General features: G+C 36.4%; 1 protein-coding gene across 1 annotated transcript; it reads left to right on the forward strand.

Moving 5' to 3' along the window:
• The first annotated feature begins 20,948 nt into the window (after nucleotides 1-20,948).
• Nucleotides 20,949-23,830, forward strand: LOC107943765 (uncharacterized). The gene is made up of 2 exons (XM_016877558.1): nucleotides 20,949-21,222; nucleotides 23,316-23,830. Exons 1-2 carry the CDS (start codon nucleotides 20,949-20,951, stop codon nucleotides 23,828-23,830), a joined length of 789 nt encoding a protein of 262 aa, XP_016733047.1.
• Nucleotides 23,831-24,520: the final 690 nt, after the last annotated feature.

Below are 24,520 nucleotides of genomic sequence, written 5' to 3' on the forward strand. Positions count from 1 at the left end.
CACGGGAAACTCCTACGAAAACTCTAAACGTTTGGATCTGAAAACGAAACAGCAAAACTTAATTAGAATCAATTAGATCTGGAAACTAAAAATCCCCAAATCAATAAAGAACAGCCAAGAATCAAAACACTTATGAATAGATGTTCTTGGAAGCCAAGAACACGAAATTAAGCCCCAAGATTAACTTCCAATCAGGCGAAACTATCAAAGAACACGAAACAGCAACTAAATTAAAAACAGATTGCAAAATCAATGGGCACTAGTTATAGGGATTGGACGGCAAGAAAAGGGGGATTTTTGTGAATCAAAAACATTTCTTTATGTCCAAGGAAGTGCCGAATCAGATCTTGGAGTTTTAGAATGGCTGAAACGCAACAAGAACAACAAACAAATTAGCTAATAAAAAATGACACAAGCAAAAATTTAAAAGAGATTGAACAACAAGAAAATAAAGATAAAGTCCTAAGAAGCCTTGAAATCCCGAAAGATTTCACAAATCCCTTCAAACGGCTCTAATCTCCCTCAAATGAAGAACAATGGCAAGAAGAAGGCTGAAGATGGCTCCCACAATCAAAAAGATTGTTAAAACTACTTCTAAAGAAACTCAAGAGAGAATTCTTGGAGAAAACTCTAAGAGAATTTTTACTCAGCAAAAATCTGAAATTTTAATGTATTGTAATGTGTGTAATTCAATGTGTTTAAGGGTGGCTGGCCAAGCCATATATATAGGCCTCCTAACTACTTTCCTAGCCCTACTAGGAAAACTTAAAAAAACCCTAATTTTGACTTTTAAAGGGGAATTTCATCCAAGGCGTTTAAATGGGCCTCTTGGACTGAATTTTTACATAGAAATTTATTCATAAAGTCTAAAAATTAAAATTAAGTATTTAAAGAATTAAATTGGGTCACTTTGACAATTTGGCCTGATTTTCAGCTAAGTCTAACTTAAACTTCTGGATTGGGCTTGGAACATCTTATTGGGCCTTGTCTTCAAGAACTTGGGCTTGTAATCCGTTCTCTCCCAAAATTGGCTTTTTAATGCTCGTAACTGATATCCAATGTGCCTTAGTTGCAAGATTCGATTTCTTGGATCAAGATTTCCAAGATTTGAAATCTTGATTTTCTTGATTCTTGAAATTGCTCAAAACAGCAAAATTGGACCAAGATTCGGTTTCTTGATTTTCTTGAAAACAAGAAAGTGAATTTTGATTTTCTTTTCCTTCGTATACGCATATATGGCCTTTGTGACTCGTATCATTCCCCCATTCCTCAAAAAGATTCGTCCTCAAATTTGAAAAATCAAAAAGATTCATCCTCAAATCTGGTATTCTTTTCTACTCATCTCATATTCCTTCTACGTCACACTTAGTTTAAGCCTTCATTGTTTCTTTAGCCTACCCATAACCTAACATTGATCCTTTGTAAAACCTTTTGAAGCTGACCCATTGGACTAAGATAACGTCACAACGAGTCGCTTACGAAATCACGAGAGGAAATTGAGTGGAAAAAGGCATGAGTGTGTGAGTGCATTAGAGTGGAGGTAAAAGTCGAAAACTAGCGCAAACACGAGTGTGAGTGACACAAACTTTTCTTTTCGAGAGATTTGTAAGGTTTTTGTTGTGAGGTTTTCTATTTCATGTCTCAAAATCCCGAACAAAACATGGCGAAAGGAGGTGGAAGAAAACCAATCTGAAATGTTGCGCCTAGAGGAGGTGGGGTGCCGGATTTGGCTCAACAAGCCATGCTGCGACAATTTCAACGCATGCTTCGAAACAAGTTGGAATCCATCAACGAACTTTTGGAACGAGTCAAAGAGCGAGAACATACCCCCCAAGGGCCACAAAGAGAACAAGGCCAACCGGAAATCAATCAAGAAGACCTCTATGATCCAAGTGACGCTGAAAGTGATCAAGGATCAAATCAAGTGAAAGGCGAAGTGGTCCAGGGAATCAAAATAATTGGGAACGAGGTCGAGTGGATGACAACTTGAAGAACATTAAACTCTCTATTCCATCTTTCCAAGGAAAATCTGATCCAGAAGCCTATTTTGAATGGGAAAAGAAGATTGAATTGGTCTTTGATTGTCACAATTATTCCAAGATCAAGAAGGTCAAGTTGGTAGCCATAGAATTCTCCGATTACGCAATGATTTGGTGGGATCAACTCACCACGAGCCGGAGAAGGAATAGGGAATGACCAATATCCACTTGGGTCGAAATGAAGGTTGTGATGTGACGACGTTTCATTCCATCCTACTATCACCGGGAACTCTATCAAAAGCTTCAAAATCTCACCCAAGGTTCAAGGAGCGTTGAAGATTATTTCAAAGAGATGGAGATTGCAATGATCCGTGCTGATGTCCAAAAAGATCGTGAAGCAACGATGGCGCTTTTCCTTGCTGGTCTCAACTGAGACATCGCCAATGTTGTGGAATTACAACATTATATCGAGATCGTGGACATGGTAATATGGCCATTAAGGTGGAGAAACAACTCAAGCGAAAGAGTACCGTTCGAAGCTATCCCACCATGAGCACAACAAGATGGGGGCAAAGCACGAGTAAAAATAATCCACCAAGTCGTGCCAAGGAGCCAATGTGATACGGGGTTGCGCGCGGACCAAGATCGAGTTGCCAAGTCACGAGAAACTCCTACGAAAACCCTAAACAATTAGATCCGAAACGAAACAGAAAATTAAAAGATTAGATTTTTGAATTTTCAGATCTGAAATAAAATCCCCAAAACAGTAAAGAATCAAATAGAGAATAGAAATAAGTGTTAGGTTCTTGAAACCCTCAAGGAGATTGTGATTCTGCCCAATTGAACACCAAGATAGTTTTTCCCAAATTTCGACAATCTAATTTCACCCAAAAAGAGTATGGAAAAACCCTAGAAATTGGGGATTTTTGGGCTGATTCCTTAAGATAGAAAAAGGCTGAAAACATAATAAGAACAGAAAATAGATTAGATAATGATTCAGCACAAGTAGAAATAAAGAAAGAATTGACAGTAAGAAATTAAAAGATAAGTCCTAAGAAGCCTTGAAATCTCGAAAGATCTCACAACTCCCTTCAAACGGCTCTAATCTCCCCTCCAAAGAATATCAATGGCAAGAAGAAGGTTGAAGATGGCTCCCACAATCAAAAAGATTGTTAAAACAACTTCTAAAGAAAACTCAAGAGAAAATCCTTGAAGAACTCAAAGAGAATTTTCACTCAAATCAAATCTGAAATTTTCAATGTAATTGTAATGTAATGTAGGGTGGCTGGCCAAGCCATATAAATAGGCCTTTCAAATGTTTTCCTAATTTAATTAGAACACTAAAACTAAAACTAAAAAAAAACTCCTAATTATTTTAATATGGAAATTCGGCCAAGGGTCTTTTATTTGGGACTCTTGGATTGAATATAAAAATTTAAACTAAATAAAATAAATAAATAAAAATAAAACTTTACAACTTGGGCCACTTTGACAATTTGGCCTGATTTTCAACTAAGTATGGGTGGATTTCTTGATTGGGCTTGGAATCTTCTTATTGGACCTTGCCCTCAAGAATTTGGGCTTGTGATCCATCTCCTACCGAAATTGAATCGTTGATGCTCGTAATGGAGATCCAATGCGCTTTGGCTGTGTCTTGGACCAAGATTCCCAATATTTGAAATCTTGATTTTCCCTTTCTTTTGTGTACGCATCTAAGGCCTTACTAACAAACTCCTGGATGGTCCCATTTAGTTTGGAACGCATTTGTCGGGCCTTTGATCTCGTTATTGGGCCTTGTAGTAATTTGAGCCCATCACGTTCTTGAACTTGGATTGGGCCTTTATGACTCGTATCATTCCCCCCTTCCTCAAAAAGATTCGTCCTCGAATCTAAAAAATCAAATGAACTCGACTTTCCTCGATCGAACGGGACTAATGGCAATTGAGTCCACTTATTCTCCAAAACAGATTTGGACAAATTCGAGGATTTTACACAAGGTAAATCAAGAGAATAACAAATCACGCTTCTTTTCGTAATGACTTTATCAACCACAATCGAAGAGTAACAATTAATCGGATCAAAATGAGGGGATCTTTTAAGAACTTCGGGATCATGTAGTGTGATTTCATCTTTGCCTAAGTTGATCGTATGAAAGCGTCTTTCATTTGAGAGGTATTGAAGTTGAAAGTTATCTTTCGATCTTTCGGGAACCTGAAAAGTAGCAACACAAGAAAAATTCATATCTTGGTTAGTGGAAACATTCCTCACTACCCTTTCCACGTCTTTTTCTTTTGTTTCTTTTTCTAATTCATTTCTCTTCTTTCTTCAAATTCTTTTTCACTCTCAATCTCTTTTTGCTCTTTTTCATTCTCTTTTTCTTTTTCCTCACTTGTTTTAACAGAATTTTTCAGTTTGATTTGGTCCTCATGGACTTGTTCCAGAGTGAGCGGCACTAAGGTGAGTTTCTTTCCTTGATGCTTGAAAGAATACCTATTGGTACGACCATCGTGAGTGACTTTTCGATCCAGTTGCCACGGTTCTCCTAGCAACAAATGGCAGGCTTGAATAGGCATTACGTCGCACACAACTTCGTCTTGATACTTACCGATAGAAAAGGCGATACGCACTTGTTGAGTGACCCTAAATTGGCCTTCGTTGCTAAGCCCTTGTAGTTGATAAGGTTGTGGATGCTTGGTAGTGGTTAAGCAAAGCTTTTCCACCATCGTCGTGCTGGCTATGTTCGAGCAACTTTCACCATCAATAATAACTCTACAAAGCTTACCTTGTACATGGCAGCGAGTATGAAAGAGATGTTCTCGTTGCTGCTCGCTCTTTGGTTTTGCCAAAGATGATTGTCCACGATCATGAAAATCATCATCCATTCTAGTGACACGTCGAGGGCCGCGCCTTTGGGGTTGGTTATCCCTATCTTCCTTAATTGGATCTCGATATTGATGTTTTTGATTCACTCGTACCTCATTCAAAGTAGTATTCAATGCTTGATGATACGAGCTCGTTTCGGATGTAAAGACGAGTCGTAATCTTTCCCGATCGAAATTAGGTAGTGTCGGAATTGAATCAAATTCAAGTCTTGGTGTTTGAAGTTGGATGGCTTTAGGAACAAAGGAGTTTAATGGGTTGTTGTTTGCTGGGTAATTCGATGAAACAAGATCGAACCCTTATTATCAAATAAGGACCCGGGCTTAAGGTTTCAAAGAAAGAAATGGAAATAGGATAAAAACCGAGACCCTCTATTTAGCAAAATAGGAACCTACGGTATGAAGAACGCCACACCAATGGGTGATAAGTTCGAACAAAGTCAGATTGACGCCACTCGTTGAAGATAAGTCAATTTGAGCTTTGGAGAATAAAGAGAGTGAATTTCTCACTAAAATTATGTTTCATTCAGAAATTTGGCAAAAAGTCCTTTTACAAGAAATTCAACAACTATTTATAGCCTTTCTACTAGTAGCCGAATGGACAAATTCAAGACTTAGTTTCTAAGTAAACAATGAACTAAAATTCAGCATGAATGCAAAATTATTAGCCCATGTAGATTCGGCTGAATGAGAGCTCCAATGGTCATCTTCTAGATGGGAAAATGCACCTTGAACATCTTGGATGTGCATGAATAGGCTAGGTTCGATCAATGATCATAATGGGGTCATTCATGAAGCAACTATTGCTGAAAAAATTACCATCATTAATTAGCAACTTGAACAGTCATTTGGAAGTGTGAATGGACGGTTTTGAATGACCATAAGGTGTGAACATCATGAACCGAATAGCCACAATGTACCCAGCAATGTGAAGGAAATAAATGGCAGCTTTGGAGAATGGAAAATCATCTCTTTTGGCCGAATGGTCACTTAGAGAACTTCAACAATCAGCACACCATCTTTAATATAGTCCATGCATGTATCATTTGGTGCATTGAACCCAACATGCATGCATCTTCACATCCATTGAATCTTCATGCATGAATCTGCCCAATGAATCTTCAAATTCGGCTGTACCTAAAAACACACATGAACTTAATTAATTTCAATCAAATTAAGCTGAACTAAGTAAATACATAATGTGAACATCCTAATTTAACATTGAAACAACTTAAATATTAATAAAGCATGACACAAATTCGGTTGAACAGATTTAAAACATGTAATAATTTAGACAAACTAAATGAAATCAAGACATCTTTAATGTAACTAAATTAAGACATATTAAACACTTATATTAAATAAAAACATATTAATAAGCTGTAATAAGACTTAATTAAATGCTTATTTAATTGGTTTAAAATCCAGCAGCAATTTAATTAGCTAGAACGAATTTCAACTTCAAAGAAGTTGAAAATATTCAGCTCGTCTTTAAGCTCTTTGCTTTCATTTTCCTCAATCCGTTCCACCAATGCTAAAATAGCATCTTTAAATCGTTTAGCTCTAGCTCGCGTTATCGGACCAATGGGCAGCTTAATAGCTTCTTGTTCGTTCTCCATTTGGTTCGTAGGCAAGCTCACATCACTTGAAGTGTAGCATTTATTTGTGTGATTGCAGCAGTATGTCCATCTAACTGTTGTTGGACTTTCATAAGTGCATCATTATTATCACCTTTAGACATCTTCAAAACCTGTAAAAAATAAACACTCAACACTCAAAAATAAAAGTTAGCAAACCTCACCATTAATCACTCAAAAAGAAAATTCAAATTCTCAATGAGGTCGAATTCAATCTTGTGAGTTCTTTATCAGAGTTTATATCAACCAATTAGAGAATGTGAACCAAACTACCAAAGAATCCTAATTTGCACTAGGATGCCAAAAACTGACGAGACACCAATTGATTCGTGTTGCACCGAGGAAGAAGTTGTGCACACGTTTAAATCCTACTAACACAAGAAACAAGAAGGTGTTAGATAATGTAAAGGAAGAATAAAGGTAAACAAATGAAAACCTACAGCTAAGAATCAATAAAAATTGCTGAAAACAGAAAACCCGAAAAACTGCGGAGTAACTTGACAACTTCGTTCGAGGTGTTCCCGATCTCCAAAAATCACGAAATTAAATCTGGAGTGTCCTTATATATTGAATTTTTGATCTGGAAATTTTGGGCACCAAATTCAACCCGCTGAATCTTTTTTTTAAATTTTTATTGAATTTCGTCTTTTTTGATTTTTTTGACTTTTTTGACTGATTTTTTTGCGGGAATAATTTTTTTATATTCAATCACAGTGCCAAAAACATGTATGTAGAATTTCATATCAATCAAACAACGTTTACCCACTCATATGAATTTTTTTGTACAAATTTTCTGGGTAAAACTGCTGTTTATGCTTTAAAAAATAGAGATCAGTTTAGAAATCAACCAAGAACACCCAAAACGCCCAAAATCTGATACCAAATGATACGGGGTTGTGCGCGGACCAAGATCGAGTTGCCAAGTCACGAGAAACTCCTACGAAAACCCTAAACAATTAGATCCGAAACGAAACAGAAAATTAAAAGATTAGATTTTTGAATTTTCAGATCTGAAATAAAATCCCCAAAACAGTAAAGAATCAAATAGAGAGTAGAAATAAGTGTTAGGGTTCTTGAAACCCTCAAGGAGATTGTGATTCTGCCCATTTGAACACCAAGATAGTTTTCCCCAAATTTCGACAATCTAATTTCACCCAAAAAGAGTATGGAAAAACCCTAGAAATTGGGGATTTTTGGGCTGATTCCTTAAGATAGAAAAAGGCTGAAAACACAATAAGAACAGAAAATAGATTAGATAATGATTCAGCACAAGTAGAAATAAAGAAAGAATTGACAGTAAGAAATTAAAAGATAAGTCCTAAGAAGCCTTGAAATCTCGAAAGATCTCACAACTCCCTTCAAACGGCTCTAATCTCCCCTCCAAAGAATATCAATGGCAAGAAGAAGGTTGAAGATGGCTCCCACAATCAAAAAGATTGTTAAAACAACTTCTAAAGAAAACTCAAGAGAAAATCCTTGAAGAACTCAAAGAGAATTTTCACTCAAATCAAATCTGAAATTTTCAATGTAATTGTAATGTAATGTAGGGTGGCTGGCCAAGCCATATAAATAGGCCTTTCAAATGTTTTCCTAATTTAATTAGAACACTAAAACTAAAACTAAAAAAAAACTCCTAATTATTTTAATATGGAAATTCGGCCAAGGGTCTTTTATTTGGGACTCTTGGATTGAATATAAAAATTTAAACTAAATAAAATAAATAAATAAAAATAAAACTTTACAACTTGGGCCACTTTGACAATTTGGCCTGATTTTCAATTAAGTATGGGTGGATTTCTTGATTGGGCTTGGAATCTTCTTATTGGACCTTGCCCTCAAGAATTTGGGCTTGTGATCCATCTCCTACCGAAATTGAATCGTTGATGCTTGTAATGGAGAGCCAATGCGCTTTGGCTGTGTCTTGGACCAAGATTCCCAATATTTGAAATCTTGATTTTCCCTTTCTTTTGTGTACGCATCTAAGGCCTTACTAACAAACTCCTGGATGGTCCCATTTAGTTTGGAACGCATTTGTCGGGCCTTTGATCTCGTTATTGGGCCTTGTGGTAATTTGAGCCCATCACGTTCTTGAACTTGGATTGGGCCTTTATGACTCGTATCACAATGGTGCCTACCAAAACAAATAAGCCTATGGGCGACCTGATGTGATCCAGCTCGGTTGATTGAGTCGATTCACTTGATTGCCCGATCGTCGACGAGAAGTTCATTCGAAATTGTTTTAAGATGAAGATTGTTTTCAGTTTAAGCGGAAGACTTTTAAAAGGGTTCAAAAGATAGGCTAAATTCGGATATTTTGTAGGTTCGGTTTAATAAGAAAAGAAATAAAGTTTATATTTAATAAATAGGATGGAGATGGAAAAATGAACTTAAGTATTAAGAACGATTCAATACTATGTAAAGTATTGCCCCGGGACTTATATTGCTTAAGGTGGGTTTAATGGAAGTCGAAGATGGACCTTGACCCGTTACCTATAGAGAGGTAGGAACCAAAGGTATAAAAAGGTGGATGGTTGAACGCCACACCGATTCGGTGATAAGTTCAATGGAGTTCGGATTGACACCACTAGCAAGCTAGATAAGTCGCTTCGAGACTCGAACGAAAGAAGAGAGGAGGTAACCTCACAAGAACAAAAGTTCTATTAAGTTTAATTGATCAAATTTTGTAACCTTTTACAATAAACAAAATAAACTATTTATAGGCTCTCTAATGCCTATTAAAATTCAGCTACTAATGTGTTCACACAACAATTAAAAATGTTCACACTTCAAGCATTAAATCTCTGTTCATGGATAGTGTAAGTTCATGCATGGTTGAATAATCATGTTTCTTCCCAAAACCCGTTCATGCATGCTTAACCAATAAGAAAGCTTCCTTGTTCCATGAATGTGCATCTTCAATTCATATCCAACCCCTCTTGGACGAATGCTAGGTGCATGGGTCATGCATCTCTCTTAATTAAAGCTTTAATGATGGGCTGGTTCATGAATGGAAGCATGTACCTTCTAAATTCGTTCTCCCCTTTGTACATGCACATTATACATTCAATGTGATGAATTAAGGTAATATTTCCTCCCTTTGGACGTTCATGAATCCACCCATACATGTATAGGAGCTGATTGGTCAAATTGAGGTGTGAATGGCTGATATGACCCTGGTCAAGGATGCCCTTGATTTCAGCTTGAATTCAGCTCCTCAAGCTCCATTTAGCTTGGTTCAGCTCACCGAATTTTATTTTAGCTCACATGAGCTTAATTCAGCTCGTTTGAGCTTGGTTTAAATTCAATTCAGCTCATTATTAGCTCTTTAGCTAAATTAACTTTATTTGCTGGAGTTTTAGACCATTTAAATAAGCATGTAAATAAGTTTCATTACAGCTTTTAAATATGTCTTAATTTATTACAAGTGTTTAATATGTCTTGATTTGACTGAATTAAAGGTGTCTAGATGTCATTTAATTTGTCTAAATTATTACATGTTTTAAATTAGTCCAGCCGAATTTATGTGTTATGATTTGTTAATAATTAAGTTGTCTCAATGTTATTTAGGATGTTCACATTATACTTTAATTTAGTTCAGCTGAATTTGCTTGAAATTAACTAAATTCATGTGTGTTTTTAGGTACAGCCGAATGTGGAGATTCATTCAAGCTAGGTGCATGAACGTCTACTTACAATGCATGATGTGGGAACACAATTAAAGATGATTCATGAATGGGCTGGTTCAATGAACGTAAGGATGATGCATGAATGATTTAATACAATGAATGGAAGAATGCATGAATATTCACTTACATGCATTGGTTGCTGTCCATTGATCTCCTAAGTACCTATTCGGCCAAAAGGCATCTCTTGGAGTGTCCATTCACACCTTGGCCGAACCTAGACATGTCCATTGCTCTCCCATACATTCACCAAGCCTTCAAGTTTATTTCCTTAGCCATGAAGCTGCCCATTGAAGTTCCATTCAGCCGAATTTGGACATAGCCTTTAAAGATACATTTCTAGATTAGTTTTACACATTTAAAGCCGAATTACTTAGTCTTTAAGCTTGTTTAGTATGACTATTCGGCTATCACCTGAACTCTATAAATAGTTCATTTCTCTTTGTAAAAAGGTTACAGAATTTGATCAATTAAACTTAATAGAACTTTTGTTCTTGTGAGGTTACCTCCTCTCTTCTTTCGTTCGAGTCTCGAAGCGACTTATCTAGCTTGCTAGTGGTGTCAATCCAAACTCCATTGAACTTATCACCGAATCGGTGTGGCGTTCAACCATATTTTTATACCTTTGGTTCTTACCTCTATATAGGTATTGGGTCAAGGTTCGCTTCTATCCTTCCACAAATTTCACCTTAAGCAATATAAGACTCGGGCAATACTTTTTAGTATTGAACATTCTTGACGTTTAAGTTTTATTTTCCATCTCCATCAATTACCTTTTTCTAACCTACCTTGTTTCTATTCTAAACCGAATTTATCAACACCAAACCACTCATCTAAACCCTCTCAAAGCTTCCGCAACCCTTAGCCTAAATCACCCAATTTTGACAACTCCAACTACTCCTCGTAGACGATCGGGCAACTTTGTGAAACGACTCGATTAACCTGGGCCGGATCACATCATTTGGTATCAGAGCTACTAAAACGAGGAGCGCCGACGTTCGTAATAAGGCCGCAAGTAGGTTCGAAACGTGAAAAAAAAATCAAAAAACAATTGAGTTGTAATTTAATTTTTTTCCCTTGTATTTATCTTACTATTGTATTGGAGTAACAAAAAAAAATCAAAAAAAAAATTTGAAAAAAAAAATTGATTGAAAAAAAAATTCAAAAAAAAAGTGAAAAAAAAATCGAGCAAAAAAAAAGGTGACCAAAAAAATCAAGTTAAAAAAAAAGTGAAAAGTCTTGCGAGTTTTTATTTTTTTTCTCTCTTATTTGCTCCGATCATCAAGTTTCCCTTCCTAGCATTATTTACCCATCCCAACGCCACACTTAGCCTTGATTTTATTTTGTTTAGCCTACCCTACACCCACATCATTCCTTTGTAACCTATTTTGAAACCGACCCTCAAGTAGCAAATTAAGTCTATCGAGACGAATTACGAAATTGTGAGACGAGGTCGAGAGGTAAAAGGCACGTGTGTTTTACATCAAAGAAAAAGCCATTAAAGAGTGTAAACACGAGTGGAGTGTTATCCAATTTTCATTGTGAGTGAAACGTGAGATTTTTGTGGTGAGGTATTTACTTTCTATTTTATTTTAATCATTTTTTTTTAAAAAAAAAACATGTCACAAGAATTTTCCGAATCAGATTTCCAATATTTGAAGCAAGAGATACGTAGAATTGTGAAATCAAATTTTGATAAATTGCATGATAGATTGGATCGAATAGAGACAAGAGCCCAACAAAAGCAAATTTCATCGAGTCATGAGACGGAGTTAAGATCATCCCGACGACACTACTCGACAAGAAACTCTTATCAAGACGTTTATTCAACAAGGCGTACGAGACCAAGAGTAGCAAACTCCGAGTTTGAGTCCTTCCGAGATGATAAACGAAAAAGTAAACGTGTCTCTACAAGTGCCTCAATTTATTCATCTACAAAGGATTATTTACGAAGAGGCGAACGTGCTTCAAGAGTGTCAAAGTACTCGGCTACGGAAGATCTATCACAAAGAGAAGATTGCCATTTGTGTGAAGAACCCTTTTCTTATTCTCAACAAAAGGTTTCTCTTTTTGATGATTTATACTTTTGTAATGAAATCGAAACATCATGTGAGAAAGAAAAAGAGTGTGAGCGAGAAAATGAAAAAGAAAAAGAAATGAAAGAAAAAGAGGATGAGTGTGAGATAGAAAAGAAAATTGAAAATGAGATTGAAAATAAAAACGAGTGCGAAAAAGAAAAGGAAATCGAAAAAGAGAGTGAGATTGAAGGAAGAAACGAGAGTGAAGAAGAAAGGAGTATTGTTACTAACCATCCTATGAATTTTCCTTGTTTTGTTTCTACTTTTCAGGTTTCTCAAAATCCCATCGATCAATTTCAACTTCAATATTTTTCTAAGGAGAAACGATTTCGATTAGTCGAGAAAGGTAAGATCGTAGATGACCCTAGTCCACAAGTGCTTAAAGGTAAGCCATGTAAGGGATCTACTGTATTTGAGTCTTCCCAATCTTACTTGATTCTTGATGACGAGATTAGCAAAGACTTAGTTTGTGAGAAAGTTTTTCATCTTGATCTGATTGGAAATCATAATTTGATTGTTGATAAATGTGTTTTACATAGTAATGTGAAATATCTTTCTGCTCATGAGCCTATCATTGTCAAGATTGATCAAGAAGTAAGTCCAGGTAAGCCCGAACAAAATTTGGGATTGTGTGATGAAAAGTTGACATCTAATCTGTGTGCTTGTGATGATCATGTGAATTATCTAAATTGTGATGTGTTTAACTGTTCAGCTTTATTTAAAAATGATCTTTGTTTTACTACTTTTAAAGGTAAGGCTCATGAACTTTTTGAAACATCGTTGTTCTCTTTAGGTGGTGCCAAAGATTGTTTTGTTGATTTGATTCGTTATTCACATATTGGTTATGATTTGTGGAAACGATTTGAGACATTTGATTGCCTTAGAACATGTTCATTTTCGTTTCGAATAATTGACGAGGCATTAACGAGTAAATTAGTTTGTTTGCATGGTTGTGAACATGTTGCTTTGCATCTGTCCACTCCCATGGGATTTTCTTATTCTATTTTGCTTGCATTTGGATTACAAATTTATTTGAAACCATTCTTGTTAACTCATGGTTATTCCTTTCAGTTGTCCCAAATCCAATCCATCCCGTTCGACCGAGGAAAGCTAAGTAAAAGTTGCTGCGATTGAGTGAACCAATGGCTCGACTTGAGGACAAGTCGTTCTAAAGAAGGGGGGAATGATATGACCCTGGTCAAGGATGCCCTTGATTTCAGCTTGAATTCAGCTCCTCAAGCTCCATTTAGCTTGGTTCAGCTCACCGAATTTTATTTTAGCTCACATGAGCTTAATTCAGCTCGTTTGAGCTTGGTTTAAATTCAATTCAGCTCATTATTAGCTCTTTAGCTAAATTAACTTTATTTGCTGGAGTTTTAGACCATTTAAATAAGCATGTAAATAAGTTTCATTACAGCTTTTAAATATGTCTTAATTTATTACAAGTGTTTAATATGTCTTGATTTGGCTGAATTAAAGGTGTCTAGATGTCATTTAATTTGTCTAAATTATTACATGTTTTAAATTAGTCCAGCCGAATTTATGTGTTATGATTTGTTAATAATTAAGTTGTCTCAATGTTATTTAGGATGTTCACATTATACTTTAATTTAGTTCAGCTGAATTTGCTTGAAATTAACTAAATTCATGTGTGTTTTTAGGTACAGCCGAATGTGGAGATTCATTCAAGCTAGGTGCATGAACGTCTACTTACAATGCATGATGTGGGAACACAATTAAAGATGATTCATGAATGGGCTGGTTCAATGAACGTAAGGATGATGCATGAATGATTTAATACAATGAATGGAAGAATGCATGAATATTCACTTACATGCATTGGTTGCTGTCCATTGATCTCCTAAGTACCTATTCGGCCAAAAGGCATCTCTTGGAGTGTCCATTCACACCTTGGCCGAACCTAGACATGTCCATTGCTCTCCCATACATTCACCAAGCCTTCAAGTTTATTTCCTTAGCCATGAAGCTGCCCATTGAAGTTCCATTCAGCCGAATTTGGACATAGCCTTTAAAGATACATTTCTAGATTAGTTTTACACATTTAAAGCCGAATTACTTAGTCTTTAAGCTTGTTTAGTATGACTATTCGGCTATCACCTGAACTCTATAAATAGTTCATTTCTCTTTGTAAAAAGGTTACAGAATTTGATCAATTAAACTTAATAGAACTTTTGTTCTTGTGAGGTTACCTCCTCTCTTCTTTCGTTCGAGTCTCGAAGCGACTTATCTAGCTTGCTAGTGGTGTCAATCCGAACTCCATTGAACTTATCACCGAATCGGTGTGGCGTTCAACCATATTTTTATACCTTTGGTTCTTACCTCTATATAGGTATTGGGTCAAGGTTCGCTTCTATCCTTCCACAAATTTCACCTTAAGCAATATAAGACTCGGGCAATACTTTTTAGTATTGAACATTCTTGACGTTTAAGTTTTATTTTCCATCTCCATCAATTACCTTTTTCTAACCTACCTTGTTTCTATTCTAAACCGAATTTATCAACACCAAACCACTCATCTAAACCCTCTCAAAGCTTCCGCAACCCTTAGCCTAAATCACCCAATTTTGACAACTCCAACTACTCCTTGTAGACGATCGGGCAACTTTGTGAAACGACTCGATTAACCTGGGCCAGATCACATCAATGGCTTAGATGCTGCCTTGGGAATACAATCGGCCAAGCTTGTGCTTTAAATTGCTGGACACCTTTTGGCCAAATAGGTGCCTTGGGGAGCCAAATGGATAAGCCACCATTCATTGAAAGAGGCCTTACATGCACCGTCCCATACATTGAACCTATCATGCATGAACCTTGTTTAATTACTCTCCAAATTCAGCTCACCTACAAAAAACACATGAACCAAAATTAAATCACATAAAATTCAGCTGAACAAACATTAATATAATTTAGACACACTAATTAAACATAAATTAAATTAGACAAATTTAATAAAGTCTTAACAAGACATATTAAATTTGGCCAAGACACATTTAAAACATGTAATAAGTCAAAACATAATTATGAGCTGTAGTAATTTAAACTAAATTAATAAATTACTTAATTTATTCAGACATTAAAATAAATGAGTTGAAATAAACTTAAGCCAAGCTCAAACGAGCTAAAGTAAGCTAAATTGAGCTCAAACGAGCTAAATTAAGCTCATGTGAGCTAAATCGAGCTGGGAAAAACTAAGATTGAGCTTGTTGAGTTGAGATTGAGCTTCATCTTGCACTTGGGGCCCTCGTGTTTAGGCCAATCATGATAGCAACGAGTGGTGCCACAACATGATGCGATTGAGATCACATCATACCCTCCCTCTTGAAGACGATTTGTCCTCAAATCGGGCCATTTTCTCGAAAAAAATTTTACATCGTCACCAGCCCCTTTGTCGATGGAATTGGCATAGTTGCTCCCAAAAACCTGGAAATCAGACATGCCTTGAGTAGGACACAATTTATGTTTATACCCTCCCTCTTTAGGAGGGAACCACTTCGAAGTGTCACCTACACAAAAATTAAATAGATTAGTGACACCATGGTTTATAAGTTCAAAAGGTCTTCTTAAGATCTTATGCAAAAATTGAACCAATGAACCAGTGCCGGGATCAAAAGTAAAAACCGTTCTTACCTTTTTCTCCAATGGACACAAACCTAAATCACAAGTTAGTCGAAAAGCATAATCTCGAAAATCAAAATTGCAAAATCCAAACCCTTTTAACAAGAACAAAGAATAATAATCTCCGGGGTCAAAAACAAAGCTTCCTCTTGCTTGGCTTGATGTTAACTTAGGAATGTATATCCCGGGTTTAAAAACGCGATTTTCATTGGTCGTTTCGCAACGCAACAAAAATTTCTTCTTCACCAAGACTTCACACATGTCAAGCAAATAGGAGTTAGGCATACATACATTCGAGCAATCAAACCCTTCATATTTCATTCGCACACGTAAACAAGAAAAGTTCACACCACAATTTAGATAATTCACATGATCATCACAAGAACACAGATTAGATGTCAACTTTTCATCACACAATCCCAAATTTTGTTTGGGCTTACCTGGACTTACTTTTTGATCAATCTTGACAATGATAGGCTCATGAGCAGAAAGATATTTCACATTACTATGTAAAACACATTTATCAACAATCAAATTATGATTTCCAATCAGATCAAGATGAAAAACTTTCTCACAAACTAAGTCTTTGCTAATCTCGTCATCAAGAATCAAGTAAGATTGAGAAGACTCAAATACAGTAGATCCCTTACATGGCTTACCTTTAAGCACTTGTGGACTAGGGTCATCTACGATCTTACCTTTCTCGACTAATCGAAATCGTTTCTCCTTAGAAAAGTATTGAAGTTGAAATTGATCGATGGGATTTCGAGAAACCTGAAAAGTAGAAACAAAACAAGGAAAATTCATAGGATGGTTAGTAACAACACTCCTTTCTTTTTCACTTTCATCCTTTTCATTTCTTTCTTTTTCCAACTCATTTTCAAATCCTCTTTCTTTTACCATATCACTCATTTCTTTTGCACTCTCGTTTCTTCCTTCAATCTCACTCTCTTTTTCGGTTTCCTTTTCTTTTTCGCACTCGTTTTTATTCTCAATCTCATTTTCAATTTTCTTTTCTATCTCACACTCATCTTCTTTTTCTTTCATTTCTTTTTCTTTTTCATTTTCTCGCTCACACTCTTTTTCTTTTTCACATGATGTTTCGATTTCATTACAAAAGTATAAATCATCAAAAAGAGAAACCTTTTGTTGAGAATAAGAAAAGGGTTCTTCACACAAATGGCAATCTTCTCTTTGTGATAGATCTTCCGTAGCCGAGTACTTTGACACTCTTGAAGCACGTTCGCCTCTTCGTAAATAATCCTTTGTAGATGAATAAATTGAGGCACTTGTAGAGACACGTTTACTTTTTCGTTTATCATCTCGGAAGGACTCAAACTCGGAGTTTGCTTCTCTTGGTCTCGAACGCCTTGTTGAATAAATGTCTTGATAAGAGTCTCTTGTCGAGTAGTGTCGTCGGGATGATCTTAACTCCGTCTCATGACTCGATGAAATTTGCTTTTGTTGGGCTCTTGTCTCTATTCGATCCAATCTATCATGCAATTTATCAAAATTTGATTTCACAATTCTACGTATCTCTTGCTTCAAATATTGGAAATCTGATTCGGAAAATTCTTGTGACATGATTTTTTTTTTTAAAAATGATTAAAATAAAATAGAAAGTAAATACCTCACCACAAAAATCTCACGTTTCACTCACAATGGAAATTGGATAGCACTCCACTCATGTTTACACTCTTCTAGGCTTTTTCTTTGATGTAAAACACACGTGCCTTTTACCTCTCGACCTCGTCTCACAATTTCGTAATTCGTCTCGATAGACTTAATTTGCTGCTTGAGGGTCGGTTTCAAAATAGGTTACAAAGGAATGAGGTGGGTGTAGGGTAGGCTAAACAAAATAAAATCAAGGCTAAGTGTGGCGTTGGGATGGGTAAATAATGGTAGGAAGGGAAACTTGATGATCGGAGCAAATAAGAGAAGAAAATAAAAACTCGCAAGACTTTTCACTTTTTTTTTAACTTGATTTTTTTTGCTCACCTTTTTTTTCTTTTCTTTTTTTTTTTTGCTCAATTTTTTTTTCACTTTTTTTTGAATTTTTTTTTCAATCAATTTTTTTTTCGAATTTTTTTTAATTTTTTTTGTTACTCCAATACAATAGTAAGCTAAATACAAGGGAAAAAAATTAAATTACAACTCAAAATTTTTTTTGATTTTTTTTCACGTTTCGAACCTACTTGCGGCCTTATTACGAACGTCGGCGCTCCTCGTTTTAGTAGCTCTGATACCAAATGATGTGATCCGGCTCGGTTGATTGAGTCGATTCACTTGATTGCCCGATCGTCGACGAGAAGTTCATTCGAAATTGTTTTAAGATGAAGATTGTTTTCAGTTTAAGCGGAAGACTTTTAAAAGGGTTCAAAAGATAGGCTAAATTCGGATATTTTGTAGGTTCGGTTTAATAAGAAAAGAAATAAAGTTTATATTTAATAAATAGGATGGAGATGGAAAAATGAACTTAAGTATTAAGAACGATTCAATACTATGTAAAGTATTGCCCCGGGACTTATATTGCTTAAGGTGGGTTTAATGGAAGTCGAAGATGGACCTTGACCCGTTACCTATAGAGAGGTAGGAACCAAAGGTATAAAAAGGTGGATGGTTGAACGCCACACCGATTCGGTGATAAGTTCAATGGAGTTCGGATTGACACCACTAGCAAGCTAGATAAGTCGCTTCGAGACTCGAACGAAAGAAGAGAGGAGGTAACCTCACAAGAACAAAAGTTCTATTAAGTTTCATTGATCAAATTTTGTAACCTTTTACAATAAACAAAATAAACTATTTATAGGCTCTCTAATGCCTATTAAAATTCAGCTACTAATGTGTTCACACAACAATTAAAAATGTTCACACTTCAAGCATTAAATCTTTGTTCATGGATAGTGTAAGTTCATGCGTGGTTGAATAATCATGTTTCTTCCCAAAACCCGTTCATGCATTCTTAACCAATAAGAAAGCTTCCTTGTTCCATGAATGTGCATCTTCAATTCATATCCAACCCCTCTTGGACGAATGCTAGGTGCATGGGTCATGCATCTCTCTTAATTAAAGCTTTAATGATGGGCTGGTTCATGAATGGAAGCATGTACCTTCTAAATTCGTTCTCCCCTTTGTACATGCACATTATACATTCAATGTGATGAATTAAGGTAATATTTCCTCCCTTTGGACGTTCATGAATCCACCCATACATGTATAGGAGCTGATTGGTCAAATTGAGGTGTGAATGGCTTAGATGCTGCCTTGGGAATACAATCGGCCAAGCTTGTGCTTTAAATTGCTGGACACCTTTTGGCCAAATAGGTGCCTTGGGGAGCCAAATGGATAAGCCACCATTCATTGAAAGAGGCCTTACATGCACCGTCCCATACATTGAACCTATCATGCATGAACCTTGTTTAATTACTCTCCAAATTCAGCTCACCTACAAAAAACACATGAACCAAAATTAAATCACATAAAATTCAGCTGAACAAACATTAATATAATTTAGACACACTAATTAAACATAAATTAAATTAGACAAATTTAATAAAGTCTTAACAAGACATATTAAATTTGGCCAAGACACATTTAAAACATGTAATAAGTCAAAACATAATTATGAGCTGTAGTAATTTAAACTAAATTAATAAATTACTTAATTTATTCAGACATTAAAATAAATGAGTTGAAATAAACTTAAGCCAAGCTCAAACGAGCTAAAGTAAGCTAAATTGAGCTCAAACGAGCTAAATTAAGCTCATGTGAGCTAAATCGAGCTGGGAAAAACTAAGATTGAGCTTGTTGAGTTGAGATTGAGCTTCATCTTGCACTTGGGGCCCTCGTGTTTAGGCCAATCATGATAGCAACGAGTGGTGCCACAACATGATGCGATTGAGATCACATCACGACCTGAGCAAAGGAAAGGCAACCGATTCATTTTCCAATTGAACAAGGGATATTAAGTGCTTTAAGTGCCTCAGAGGGGGCATATCGCCAGCCAATGTCCCAACCGTAACAATATGGTGGTTCGTACGAATGGAGAAATTGAATCGGAGGAAGAAGAACTTGAAGATGAGCCCAAAATCGTTTCTGATAACGAAGACGAAGTCGAACATGCTCTCGATGGAGAACTCCTTGTAGTTAAAAGGAGCCTAAGTATTCAAAGTGTGGAAGATGAGCAACAACGAGAAAATATCTTCCATACTCGTTGTCAAGTATAAGGAAAACTTTGTAGCGTCATCATCGACAGAGGAAGTTGTACGAATGTGGTGAGCACTCTTATGGTGGAAAAACTAAATCTACCGACCACTAAGCATCCAAATCCTACAAAAACTTCAATGGCTCAATCATGGAGGAGAGTTAAAGGTGACGAAGTAAGTACGTGTTTCATTCTCCATAGGAAAATATTCTGATGAAGTGCTTTGCGATGTTGTTCCAATGCACGCGGGTCATTTGTTACTTGGCCGCCTGTGGCAATTTGATCGTCGAGTTATGCATGATGGCTATTCGAATCGTTATACATTCAAGCACATGGGAAGGAATGTAACACTAGCTCCGTTGACGCCAAAGCAAGTTTATGAGGATCAAATCAAGTTGAAAAATTCCGTAGATCAAATGAGAGAAAAAGAAAAGAGTGAAAACAAAAAAAAACAAAAATGAGAAAAAGAAAGAAAATTTGAAAAAAGAGAGTGAAAAGAAAGTGAGAAAAGAGAAAGATGAAAAAGAAAAAGTGAGTGAAAAACTGGATGTATTTGCAAAAGAAAGTGATGTTCGAAAGGCGTTCTTGGCGAGGCAATCAATCCTTGTACTTATGTATAAGGAAAACTTGTTTAATACTAACGACTTAACCAGAAATCCCCCTTCTTCTGTTGTTTCCCTTGTGCAGGATTTTCAAGACGTCTTTCCGGATGATGTGCCTAGTGGTTTGTCACCCCTTCGTGGGATTGAGCACCAAATTTACTTTGTGCCTGGAGCCGTTATTTTGAATCGACCAGCATACTGAACCAACCTCGAAGAAACCAAAGAGATTCAAAGACAAGTCAATGAACTCATGGAAAAGGGCTACATCCGAGAGAGCCTTAGCGCTTGCGTTGTTCCAGTTTTGTTGGTATCAAAGAAGGACGGAACTTGGCGCATGTGCGTTGATTGCCGCTCTATAAATAAAATCACCATTAAGTATAGGCATCCTATATCGCGCTTAGATGACATGCTCGATGAGTTAAGTGGCGCCAAATTGTTCTTGAAAATTGACCTCAAAAGCGGATACCATCAGATTAGAATGCATGAAGATGATGAGTGGAAGACCGCTTTTAAAGTGAAACATGGTTTGTATGGATGGTTGGTCATGCCATTCGGCTTAACCAATGCCCCTAGTACTTTTATGAGACTTATGAATTATGTTTTGCAAAATTTCATTGGTAAGTTTTGTGTTGTGTGCTTTGATGGTATACTCATTTATAGTAAATCGTTGGATGAGCATGTAATGCATCTTCGATCTGTTTTGGAAGTGTTTCGAAAGGAAACCTTGTATGTACCTTAAGAAGCGTAGATTTTGTTCTGACAAAGTGATTTTCTTAGGTTTCGTGGTCAGCTCGGAGGGCCTTGAGGTCGATAGCGAAAAGATTAAGGCAATTTAGGAATGGCCGAGACCGATGAGTATAAGCCAAGTGAGAAGCTTCCATGGCTTGGCAAGTTTCTATAGGAGCTTCGTACCCAATTTTAGCACGTTGGCTGCACCATTGACAAGCACAATCAAGAAGAATTCGACATTGCATTGGGGCGAAGAGCAAGAATATTTTTTTAACGTTATTAAAGATTGTCTTACTAAAGCTCCATTGTTAGCATTGCTGATGTGATCCGGTCCGGGTTAATCGAGTCGTTTCGCAAAGTTGCCCGATCGTCTATGAGGAGTAGTTGGAGTTGTCAAAATTGGGTGATTTAGGTTAAGGGTTGCGGAAGCTTTGAAATGGTTTTAAAAGGTTGGCTAAGGAGATGGTAAATTTATAAGGGGTAGTAGGTTCGATTTAATGATAAAAATAAGAAAAATGGAAGTTGGATAAATGAAGGCTCGGTTTTGTAAAAAGATATTATAGTTGGGTAAAATCTAGGATATTCGGTGGAATGGATAAATGAGCTTAAACACTAGAAACGATTCAACACTAAAAAGTGTCACCCCGATTTCTATTCGGTTCAAAGTGGGATTACAGAATTGTAGAAGGGTTGAACGCCACACCAAAGCAAGGTGATAAGTTCAAAGGAGAACGATAGACGCCACTAGCACGCTAGATAAGTCAGATCGAAACTCGTACGAATTTAGAGAGGAGAAAACTCACTCTTTGAACAAAGTTCATTCAAATGATCAAAAGTCAAAAGTCCTTTTACAATGAAAATGAACAACTATTTATAGTGTTCAGCTAGGTAGCCGAATGGCCAAAACAAAGACTTAATGTCTAAGTAATTAATTAGGCTAGAAAATGCTAGAAAATTTTTGAAATAAAAACTAAATTGATGGAGCTAAATTCAGCTGAATTTGAAACTCAAGGGACGATTTCTAGAAGAGAAAATGCACTTGGAGAAATGGCAGCAGCTAGGTTCAGCCAATTGAGCTTAAATGAGCTCATTAAAATGTAATTCTTGGCTGAAAAGAGACCAGCATTAAAGGTGAACATGAACAGCCTTGAAGGTGTGAAAAAGGAGTTGGAAAAGTCTGTGGAAGTGTGAACAATGATCAGCCAAATGGTCCTTGGTGTGAACTCCAAATGTGAACGCATAGGTGCTGTTTTGGGAAGTGCATCGGCCAGCTTTTGGAGAATGAATTTAGTTGCTCTTCTTGGCTGAATAAACACCTTGAATTATCATAAAATGAGCCATATCCATGAATCCAACCATTCATGTATTCAGCCATTCATGTATACTCCCATACGTTGTATTGAACCATTCATGCACTTGGACTTTAATGCTCCTTCATGCATTCAGCCATCCTACAAGAAAAAAAACATGAACTAAATTAAGTGCAAATGTATATTCGACTGAACTAAATGGTATTAAGACAATTAAATATAATCTAGCCACCTAATTAAATTCGGCTAACACAACATAATTATAACATGTAATAAGCTGACAAGTAATTAAGAGCTGTAACTAAATTAACTAATTAACTTAAATAATTAATTTATTCCAGCAAATAAAATTAATTTAGCTAAAGAGCTAATAATGAGCTGAATTGAATTTAAACCAAGCTCAAACGAGCTGAATTAAGCTCATGTGAGCTAAAATAAAATTCGGTGAGCTGAACCAAGCTAAATGGAGCTTGAGGAGCTGAATTCAAGCTGAAATCAAGGGCGTCCTTGGCCAGGGTCGTATCAATTGCCTGATTTTTCTAAAACATTTGAGATTGAATGTGATGCCTTCGGTGTAGGAATCGGAGCCGTATTAACACAAGATGGAAGACCTATCGCTTATTTTAGCGAAAAATTGAATGGGGCCTCATTGACCTATCCAATCTACGACAAAGAGATGTATGCACTCATTCGCGCTGTTGAGACTTGGCAGCATTATTTGTGGCCAAAGGAGTTCGTGATCCATTCTGATCATGAGGCGTTAAAGGACATTAAAGGTCAGCACAAATTAAACAAACGCCAGGCTAAGTGGGTAGAGTATTTGGAATCATTCCCCTATGTCATAAAATATAAAAAGGGTAAGGATAACATCGTGGCTGATGCTCTTTCGAGAAGGTATACACTTTTATCATATTTGGACTCTAAATTGCTTGGTTTTAAATTGTTGAAAGATTTATATGCTAATAACGATGATTTTGGAGAAATATTTATTGCATGTGAAAATGTTGCTGTTGATAAGTTTTATAGGTGCGATGGTTTCCTTTTAGAGAAGGAAAATTGTGTGTTCCGCGGAGTTCCGTATGAGAATTATTAGTGCATAAGGCGCATAGCGGAGGCCACGTGGGCCATTTCGGTGTTGGAAAAACCTTAGCAACTCTTCAAGAACATTTCTATTGGCCAAAAATGAAACGAGATGTTGAACGGGTTTGTGCGCGATGTGTCACATGCAAGAAGGCCAAATCCAAGATTAAGCCGCACAGGCTATATACGCCCCTCCCTATACCCGACGCACCTCGGGAGGACATTTCCATAGACTTTGCCCTTGGATTGCCTAGGACTAAAATGGGGAAGGACTCAATCTTTGTTGTGATATGACCATGCCCCGGGCACACTTTCAGACTAGCTCTCTAAGCCTTGTTTGCAAATGCATGCGAGCTGAATTAGCTCATTTCCATTTCATTGAGCTCCAATTAGCTCATTTCCAGCTCCATGAACTCATTTCAGCTCCTTTGAGCTCAATTTCAAAATTTGAGACTATGCGTTCTTAGTTGCTGGAATTAATTTAATTTGTCTTTAAATAAATTAGTTTAGTTAGTTACAGCATGCATATGAATTAAATTAGGCTGATAATTCTAAATTAATATGTTTTATGTTATTACATTATTTTAATGTGTCTTGTTCCTAATTATTTCGACTTAAATTCAGACATCAATTTAATTTGTCTTGTTTAGCTGAATTTAATACTTAGTTAATTAATTTGTCTAGTTATATTATGATACGATGT

Source organism: Gossypium hirsutum, chromosome D09, assembly GCF_007990345.1.
Source record: "Gossypium hirsutum isolate 1008001.06 chromosome D09, Gossypium_hirsutum_v2.1, whole genome shotgun sequence".
NCBI classification, from domain to species: domain Eukaryota; kingdom Viridiplantae; phylum Streptophyta; class Magnoliopsida; order Malvales; family Malvaceae; genus Gossypium; species Gossypium hirsutum.

What these genes read in the sequence shown, in the direction of transcription:
- LOC107943765 (XM_016877558.1), top strand. Translation starts at nt 20,949, where the DNA reads ATGGAAAAGGGCTACATCCGAGAGAGCCTTAGCGCTTGCGTTGTTCCA. An exon ending in CGCTTTTAAAGTGAAACATG is followed by an intron (nt 21,223 to 23,315) that starts GTTTGTATGGAT and finishes CCTTCGGTGTAG; the next exon opens with GAATCGGAGCCGTATTAACA.